Source organism: Lactuca sativa, chromosome 6 (assembly GCF_002870075.4).
Source record: "Lactuca sativa cultivar Salinas chromosome 6, Lsat_Salinas_v11, whole genome shotgun sequence".
Taxonomy (NCBI): Eukaryota; Viridiplantae; Streptophyta; class Magnoliopsida; order Asterales; family Asteraceae; genus Lactuca; species Lactuca sativa.
The window spans coordinates 172994351-173004938 of record NC_056628.2 but is presented as its reverse complement, the minus strand read 5'-3'; the positions used below and the strand labels follow the sequence as shown (position 1 = coordinate 173004938).

General features: G+C 34.0%; 1 protein-coding gene across 1 annotated transcript; it reads right to left on the bottom strand.

Moving 5' to 3' along the window:
• Window positions 1-1261: 1261 nt before the first annotated feature.
• Window positions 1262-2291, bottom strand: LOC111901953 (pollen-specific leucine-rich repeat extensin-like protein 1). Its single transcript, XM_023897825.3, has one exon. It carries the CDS (start codon window positions 2286-2288, stop codon window positions 1419-1421), a length of 870 nt encoding a protein of 289 aa, XP_023753593.2. The 5' UTR covers window positions 2289-2291; the 3' UTR covers window positions 1262-1418.
• Between the last annotated feature and the right edge of the window lie 8297 nt (window positions 2292-10588).

Genomic DNA, 10588 nt, shown 5'->3' with positions numbered 1-10588 from the left:
GAATTCATAAGAAGCTTCGGGAATACCCCTCTAGCAATCGACCTAATGCTTCTTAGGTTATTGTTGTAAATACTTTTTCATTTTTATACATTAATTTTATGTTTGTATTTAGAAGTTGTTAAAGCTTCTGTTGTTAATAGTTACTTCTTACATTTATGTTTATTGTCTTTGTGTATGATTTGAAACATAATTTGGTCATTTACATTTTATTTTTCTGCCAAAATGCTTGGCGGAACTCCATTCCTTTTTCAAGGATCCCCACCAAGGGGGAAAACAGTTTGGAACTTCCAAGCTGTCATCTAAAATGTGTCACAAAGTTTACCGGAAATTTCGTTTCAAATGCATGGATTTCCGCCCTTTTAACCGTCGGAAAAAGCATGCCTTCATAGTAATTTTTTGAACCGATGATTTTAAGGGTAGGGGTGGGTGGTTGTGGCTACAAAATAATTAGAAGTGTTTGTAGGATGGAAGCATTAATTTGGAATTTTTATGGCAACATAAGCAATTGCCACATAGGCATATATATATAATTAAACAAATGGGAACCTACATAACCGTTTCATAGATAGACATATTCAAATTTTCCAATAAAAATATAAACATATTCATTAAAAAAACTAAGTAGATTACTATTACTAGCAATTTACTTCTTTGTATAAAGTATTTTACATAACACAACACCTCGCTATAAGCTCCTGTTTGTTCAATATAATCTATTTTATTCCTGTCAAATAATAAAAAAAAATTGTACAATTGTCAACGCCTTCTAGATTTGCCTTTATAGAAACTTTGGAATTTAATCTTCTGATTGGCCAATGGAAATAAGAAAATAACAAAATTTACATGATATTTTATCCATTTCACTATCAGTTGTCAACAATTTTATTGGTATATATATATATATATATATATATATATATATATATATATATATATATATATATATATATATATATATATATATATATATATATATATATATATATATATATAACGAAAACAAAATTAAAAGAAGAACTACATGAAAAAAGTAACGATCATGAAAACTCAAATAAAAAGAATTATCATGCAACACACAAGCGGAACACATGCTTCGCTTAGAATTACCATCTTACCTATAATTTTATGTTCATTATTGTCACTCCCTCTTGTGATGCGTTGTAATATTTGTTAAAGATATTTTGTTATATATGTTTTTATGTATGTTTTGTGCATTTGTGTGTGTATGCACGTGTATATGTTTTTGAAGTATAAAATTAAATAGGAAATGAGTTGGGTTCATATTAATATCAAGATGGAGTTGGGAAAGTTTACACGTAGGGCTTTTTAGTCCTTACGCGAAGATTGCAATGTTGTTGAGGACTCTCACAACCTGGTTTACACATGTCATGACTTGCCGGTGGTGGTGAGATGACTAACTAGGAGGTGGTGTTGGTGGTGAAGGAAGCTGACTTAGGAGGTGATGGTGGAGACTTGCCATGAATATTAGGTGTAGGTGGTGGAGGAGACTTCGGAGGTGGTGATGGTGACTTTCCATGAATGGGTGGTGGTGGTTTAGATATTGGATCAGGTATAGGAAGTTTAGGTATAGGAAGTTTAGGTATCGGAATAGGAAGCCCTGATTTAGGAGGTGGAGGTGATTTAGGAGGTTCAGGTTCTTTCTCAATAGGAGGTTTGGGCTCCTTCTTCTTAGGAGGCTTGGGTTCCTTTTTCTTTGGAGGTTTGGGTTCGTTCTTCTTAGGAGGTTTTGGTTCTTTTCTCTTAGGGGGCCTGGGTTCCTTCTTCTGAGGGGGTTTGGGTTCCTTATTTTTAGGAGGTTTGGGTACCTTTCCTTTACGAGGTCTGCGTTTCTTCTTCTTAGGAGGTTTGCATCCCTTTCCTTTAGGAGGTCTGCGTTTCTTCTTCTTCGGAGGTCTGGGTTTCTTTCTCTTAGGAGGACTGGGCTCCTTGTCCTTTGGAGGTTGGCGTTTTTTCTTTTTAGGAGGTTTGGGTTCCTTTTTCTTAGGAGGCGAGGGTGGCAAAACAGGTGGTATTAATGGAGACGTGGGTGGCAAAGGAGGTGGTATTAATGGTGGTGTCGGAGGTGGTAATGGAATAATACTGCTATGGATGGATTCTTGTGGATCCGGTTGGGAGAATGAAGACTTGTCGTGAATTGGATACTGAAGAGTCTGATATGGTTTCATATCTGCAGTGGTCGGTAAAATGAAGCTTAGAGAAACTACTACTACAACAAGAGATACAATGAGAGAGGCCATTGTATGCCATTTCCCGTTTCTTGATTCCATTTTCACCACATATGTTTCCACTTATGCATGTCCCCTCTTTATAGCCAAATCTTTTGCCGTAAAAGTACTTTTATAACCTTTTAGTATATAAGACGTTTAAATTATGACAAAAAGTAACAGATCTTATAAGAAAGCTTGACATAAAAATTTATCATATCAAAATTCTTGCGTAATTTAATAGTTGCAACAACTAAAAACTAAAAATATACGATACATTGTTCATATTAATAAAAAGATAAATGTTTACTTTTTGGTAATTTATTGAACATGTGTCGTGGTTATGGCTAGATACAAATAGATGTGGTGGTTGAAAATTATTATTATAGATAAAAATATACGATACATTATTCATATTGATAAAAATATAAATTATGTTGTTTTTTATAATTTGCTTATACCGAATACTATTAAGCATTTTGTAAGTTGTTATATACACCCTAATCCAGCTGCAAACGAAAAACATAAAATTATAATAATTATGTAAAGTTGGAAAAAGTATTTACAACGGTCTATGTTTATGTTGACAAAAACTTTTGAATTAAGACTTTTGGTGGAGCTATTCACATAAATAAAAAGAATAAGAAATGTACATATCTATTTTCGGAACAGAGGATTCTAGTGAAACATTATTTATTTTGGAGAAGTCCGTAAATATAGTTTCGAATTTGGAATCTGACACCGTACATTCCGGAAAGACAGTACAATCTGAAGAATGGAAGTTAAAATCGTATATACAGTACTAATTAATATACTGGACACAAATTCCGGACACATATTTCGAACACCAAAAATCTAAATTTTCCTTTTGTATATAATATATAGTTTTCCAATTTAGTTATTCACCTAAAACCAAAATCCTTAATTATCTATTATAACTATTCGAAGATGAATTTCTCAGACAACATGATGAAGAAAGTTTTGCCAACTTTCTCGTTTACCCACACAACCTTGGGGAGACAAACCTTATAGTTACACAAACATCAAATTTGATATTAACTCTATTTTGTGGCGATTGGATATGTGGTAAAATAATTTTCTTTCAAAATTTAGGAATTTTTTTAAAATTTATTATGTTTTTACAACTAATTGTTTTATTTTTCCCAAAAAAAATGTAGCTCCATGCATTCATAGGTTGTTTGATGTTTTTCATCTTTATATCTAGTGTCTGTCTAAGAGGGGACTACTTAAATAAAATGTTCACAAAAGTTGCTATGCACGGAAACAACTGTGTCTATATCGTTTTATATTCGTTTTGCTTGGGCGTGACAAATAATATCGACTCTTGTACCTGGTTCCTGATGAGGTTAAATGAAGCTTTCAGTAACGCTAGGGAAGTATTGTTGATAACCAATATGGACGATGTGATAACTTCTTCCCTAGGTCACGTATTCCCTTATTCTTACCATGAAAATTGTTGTAAGAATGTAGCAATGCATGTACACTGAAGAGTTGGTCGACACCGAACATTTAAACGTTTGTTCTACCATACATGCAAATTATGTATTATGTTTGATTTTGAAGAAACATTTTGTCGGCTAACCCCGATCGCATGTGAGGTGCTTACCAACATTGATCATGTAAAATGATAATCTGAAGAATATGGAGTAAGGAACAAAACAAAGTTTTCTTCTTCTTGTAATAATTATAAGAATAGTATGAAGGCTTTAAGAACAAAACAAAGTTTTTTTTTTTTTAAATGAGAGTTCAGTTAAAGTATCAACTTCTTCCTGCTTTGATCTTAACACTTTAAGAGAAAAAACTAGAGAAAATATGGAGTTAGGAAGCCCACAATTTCCTGGTTCTTAGTTAGCTAAAGAAGAGATACATGGAAGCCTTTTAACATCTTAATCAAAGTACATACTCATTGACTCTTGATGCTTTAAGACACCATGCCTCTAGGTACTAGCAACAAACGGCTAAAAGTATAAGAACATGACTTTATGATAAAATAAATGACAAGATGTCTTCTTGTCCCTTTATGGACTCCCTGAATATTTTATAAAACGAAGAAGCTAGTTTTTCTATAAAAACTTTTCTAATTTTTTATATCTTGTAAAACATATAAATCTATATCAGACAAAAAAATCCTTTTAGTCTAAAAAGATGTACATGACATAATAAATCATACCGTATGATAAATTTTAATAACATTAAAAATTAATATTTTCAAGAAATAAATAATTTACAACTAATTACAAGATATATATTTATTATCAAGAACCAAATACTTATAAATAATATATTTGTATCAATTTGTTGTTAGTATGACCCTTTAGGATCACTAATTCGTTAACCATATCATTCTATAATGAATTTTGGGAATAAAGATATTTCATCATGATGAGTACTAAACAATTAAATGAGATGGTTTAGTATCGTGGGAGCACAGGACAAAGACAATTCTTACTTAGGAAAAGTAGAAGCAAGTGGCAGTAATCACACTTATTTGCTGAGTTTGTGATTTCGGAGATCAAATCCTAAGTGGTGGAGAATTGTAACTCCCACGAATTCGGCCTAGATGTTTTAAGTGATTTCAATAATAACTAGTAAAACCCCCTGCACATTGCCACAATTTTGTACGTTGTTGCTATTTTCATGGCAAGTATGATGTTAAAAAATGTTGTTTTGTATTGATTTTTTTTTTTACAATCCAACACATTTGAAAAAATGTCGTATTTTATAGACCAAAACAATAAAATAACACCATTTTTACAATCAAAACCAGTCGAAAGAAATGCAATTTCTAAGAAAAGATAGTAAAACCAACTATTTTAGTAGTCAAATTGTCAACTAATAGATTTAGTACTTACATTAGTTACCATTCTACTTATGATGAGTGAAGAGGCTTTACAGTAAGCATTAAGCACCTTAGGTTCATCATCAACACCATGACCATTATCACCACAATGTGTGATTAAGAGTCAATTTATTAATTGAGTTAATGGCTTGACTTCTGTTCATATTAACTTCTTAAAGAAAATAATAATAAAAAAAAACCTAAAACACCAATATCAATAAAAATAGAAAGGGAAAATGACCCATATACCCTATGAAGTTTCTAGGGTTTATTATTTTAGTCACTTAAGTTTTTTCGTGGTTTTATGAAGGAACCAAGTTGTGACAACTTGTCCTTTTAGTTCCCTTTACTTATTTTAGCCGGTTTTGGGGACATATAGACAAAACATGGGTCCCACCTCTCTCTCTCTCTCTCTCCCCCTCAAGTTGAAGAACATATCAGTCAAAACTAGAAATCTTTATTTGGATTCTTGAAAACGTATTAATCATTTTGAAAACAAAGTAAAAAACATCCAAACAATCTCTTCTTGAAATGAACACAATTAAATTTGGACTACAAAAACAACATCTGAAATAAAAACATTATATTATTATTATGCCTAAATCTGATCCTTAGTATTTTGCGATTCATAGAGAATTATGCACTGTCAAACCAGAAACCAAAAGTTTCCGTTAACACCACCATCAAAAATCAAACATTTATGATCCCCTATTTACTGAAAAAGAACCCAAATCCCCATAAGTAATCAAAAAAATTAAAACCCATATCACCTTTTTCAGATCAATTGTAGACGCTGACCCTAGTAAGTGTAAGAACCAAACAAGAAAGAATAGGGAAAAATAGAATAATTTATTCACAACTTTACACTTTTAGCCATTCGATGTGCATCAACTTCCTTTAATAAAATCAAACTCCAAACCTTTCTTCTTTAACTCTTCCACAGAGTTCCCCAATAACTTCCCATCTTCATTCTCCCTTTCCAGTAATTTCTAATTTCTCGATATACGATTTTGTGTTTGTCTTGGAACGAACGACCCAAATTAATCCCAGAGAATAGAGGAGCAAACATAGAGAATGGATCCACGACTGGTTGCGGGATCCAGATGAAGACGAAGATGAGCTGCTGAAGAGAAGCGTTAATGAAATCGAGTAAAACAGGAAGATGAAACAGTAGATGTGAATGATTTCCTTTTGAACAACATTGATTTGGGTTTCTTTGAGAGCGATTTGATTTAGGATCAATTCTTCTTCTTGTAGCCATTTAACAAATGGGTTTCTTGAATATGGTATACGTAAAATGTGTTTGTTTATCATAGGTACCAGAAAATCACCACTAATTCACTTTTGAGTGTTCTTAAACCGATCAAAGCCGCCTGAAACTCTCCGGAAATTGGTTTCTTTGGCAATGAGCGGTGGTGAGGCATGAGAAAGCGACCGAGAACTCAATTTGATTTTTTGGTTAAAATAAGAATATACAAAACAGGAGAGAGAGAGAGAGAGAGAGAGAGAGAGAGAGAGAGAGAGAGAGAGAGAGAGAGAGAGAGAGAGAGAGAGAGAGAGAGAGAGAGAGAGAGAGAGAGAGAGAGAGAGAGAGAGAGAGAGATGTTGTGGGACCTTTTAATTTATTAAAATATAAAAATAAGTGAGCTGGCATAGGGGTAACCGGGTTACCCCTTCGTTTTCTCGAAAAGGACATATATTGAACTCGACAAAACCAAATTTATTCCCTTAAAAAGTCACTTAAAAAGTTAAATGACTAAAAGAGTAAACCCTAGAAACTTGATAGGGCGTATGTGTCATTCTCCCAAATAAAAACCACATGAGAAACTTGGATTTACTTATACTTGCTCATAAAAAATGCCAGTTATCTAACGTGTCTCCATAAGAATTTGAATATGCACCTAACTTGAAATGAAATATATGGAATTGATATAAAGTAATGAAAAAACGCTATGTCATAACTTGTTGCAAGATTCGTTCTACTTTATGGTAATTAGTTAAAACTCCAAGTAAACCGTATAGAATTGTATTCTTGTAAGCAAAAACCCACCCAAATTATAATATAAATTGAAAAAAATAGAAAACCCTAGATAGCTTCGACTTGTTGCTACTCATTCCTACTTTATCCTTTTCGTGAAAAATATCTTACCAGAATGATCAATTTGCCTGCTCAATTCTCTAAGCAATTAAAAAAAACATTAAGTTTAATCAAAATTTGTAATTAATTTTGTTTCTATCATTAACTAGTCTAACATGATCTAATTACTAGTAAAGGAAAATATTTACATACCTGTAAGTCACTTTTGGCCAACTTCCCCTATTGCAAAGTTCATGTATTTTTCAGTTAGCACATTTAGTCTTGGTGATTTCACCATAATCAACATTCATTTTTTACACTTATTGCATCAATGCCTTTTAACCTTGTTAACTTACATAGAGCAACCTCAGTTGCATGCAGTTTTGCATTCTCTTTGTTCTCTAAAGAGTCAGAGACAATAAAGTTTTCATCTATGTAAACATGTGATGTTTCTTTCACCTGAAAAAATGTGCATATATATTATATATTGCCATATTTCATTAGTTGTATAGGGCAATAACTCCGCGTTTTATGGAAAATCTCTAACCTTTCCTCTAGGTCTTACAGGTCCACATAATAATAAAATAGAAATATTTATATAATGTTGCCATTTCTTTATTCATAGCCTATTCTTAAAGAAATATATTATTTTGTTAAGAATGATGGAAAGTGTACAAGAGGAGACACAAAAGAATGTCAGATGATGATAACCCCACCACCGGTGCAGGAGACTAAAGAGTGAGAATGAAGGCGACAACTATTTAATCCTTTTTCCCAGCTTAGTTGTTTTGGTCTTGTTTCCATTTCATAATTAAGGTTTTGGCTCTTAGAGCTTGGGGAGGAAGAAATCATATGATTCTTCTCTGATTTTGTTTATCTTTCAGTTTCAGTCAAAGCATTTGATCCCAATTTTACCAAATCATTGTTTCATGAGTAAATTACGGAAATCGTCCCTATGGTTTGGTCAAAGTTGCAAGTTTGGTCCCTAACTTTTTTTTGCACTCGGATCGTCCCTGTGGTTTGATATTGTTGCGTTTTTTTGTCTCTTATGTACATAAAGTTAGGGACCATACATGTAATTTTGACCAAACCATAGGGATGAAAAACGCAACAAAATCGAACCACGGGGACGATCCGAGTGTAAAAAAAACGTTAGGGACCAAACATGCAATTTTTACCAAACCATAGGGACGATTTCAGTAATTTACTCTTGTTTCATTATTGTTTATCTGGTTCATTTATATCTTTAATCTATCAATTTGGTTCCATTGTCGTGTTCCTTCCCCATACAATAGTGTAACCAACGGAAACTTAACTAACCACCCATCTTCAACACATAGGATGAAAAGATCATCAACGTCACCCCTAGGTGCAAGCTATTGTTGGTTGTGTTCAAGCCATGAAAACCCTACTTGATGACCTTAGAAATTCCATGGAGAAGTTGATAACAGCAAACAACAAAAGACCCTTGTCCCAAGACCATCTTACTATTGAACATGGAGAAGAAAATTTTGAGTTCTTGAATCCCCATGGTAGTAGTTCCGGCACGAAGGCCACCCCTGACCCCCATCCTCCGTCCCCCACCACCTCCCAAACCACCACACCCCGATGAATCTCTTTTCTCTTTTCCTAAGATGAAACTTCCAATCTTTGAGGGCATCGTTTCCCGAGGTTGGATAACTAAAATAGAACACTATTTTCAATTCCACATTACTCCACTAAACCAAAAGCTATGCATGGATGGAGATGCTCTACATTGGTACACAAACCTACTCATTCATCACCCAAACACATCCTCGGAAAAATTCCGCACAAAACTCTTGAACAGATTCAGTGGCAAAAAATTTCATAATGCGCATGAAGCTGTGGGATCCCTTTTCCAAGAAAATGATGTGGAAGAATACATCGTAGACTATGAATCTTTATCGGCCGTAATTCGTAATCAACCTAAAGAACAATCCATTGGTTGGTTTTTACGAGGCCTGAAACCCGAAATCCGAAATTGGGTGTGCACGCTTAACATGTCTTCTTGTGACAAAGCCATGTAGTTTGCAAGAAACATCGAAGCAGCCATGAGATAGTAGAGAGACAATCCACCCCCTTGTCCAAGCTCGAGTAAAACCCAATCAAATTACTCTTTCTTTAGACCCGAAAGTAGACCTGTGTCTACTAATTCCATGTGACATCCCCAAAATCTCGGCCAGAAAAGACCGATTTTCATTTATGCTTTTAAATATTTTCAGAGTAAATCCTTTTGATTTGAAAGAGTTGCGGAATTCGTTCCCAAAAACAAAACATGATAAAACAATGTTTACCGAAGCATTTCATAAAAGAAATGTATTTTCATTATAATCAAAACTCGGGGTGTCATGTTCCGATACAGACCACTAAGCATAAACGAATACGTTACAAGTCATATAACAAATATAAACATATGCAGACTTGTAAACAAAACAACTTGATGGTTCATCCATCTCATGCCCTTCTGCCACTTCCTGTAATACAATTTAAAACTGAGTGGGTCAGGCTTGGGAGCCTGGTGAGCATATAGGGTTTTCAACCCACAATAAATATCATATTTAATTTTCACCAACCAACAATAACCCAATTACCCATTCCCGTTATTCTCACTTTAATGTCCCTAATTCAACTAACATAAGGGACCTAGTCTAAGAATATTTCATCGGGGCGACAACACATGCTTCGGGGGTACCTCAGCAATATATGTCAAATAAGGCAACCGTGAGGGGGATGGAGTACAGCGAATGAACACCCAAGTTCATTAACACCTACAGGTGGCGAACCTGCTAATGTTTCCACAAGACTGTCTAGAATAGCCAGTGGTCGTCATCTAAACTCCGCTAGATGACTCAATCAAACAACAACGAGGCCTCTCATCTGTTTATTACACACCAACTATCTACCCATGTTCTACCCAACATATTAGTATATAAAAATATACATTTGTATACACAGTTTAAAGAAAACCTGTATAGCATGCTTTAATCAACACATATATCACAAAACAGATGAGGCACACACACACATAACACATATTTCATAAAGAAATAAGCAGATCTGTAAGATAGAAGAGAGTGAATACACATTCACACATAACACAACCAAGTATATACACATAGCACGTATTTTTATATAAAATACTTCGTATTATTGTATTAGAAAGAAAATAACTACACACTCACACTTATAAACAACAATATAATTAATACACTCGAACCAAACTCGTATTATTATTGTGTTTAAGAAAGTTAGTATACACTCACTTGATCAGGAGATGATCCGACAGCACTACGGCTTATAGAAGTAGTATTCCTCAGCAGATCTGGAAGATCTCCTCGAAAATCGAACTTCTCGCGGGCAGAGCTTCGACTCGGGAACTGCACTTCTCGGGATCTTCGGGGTCTC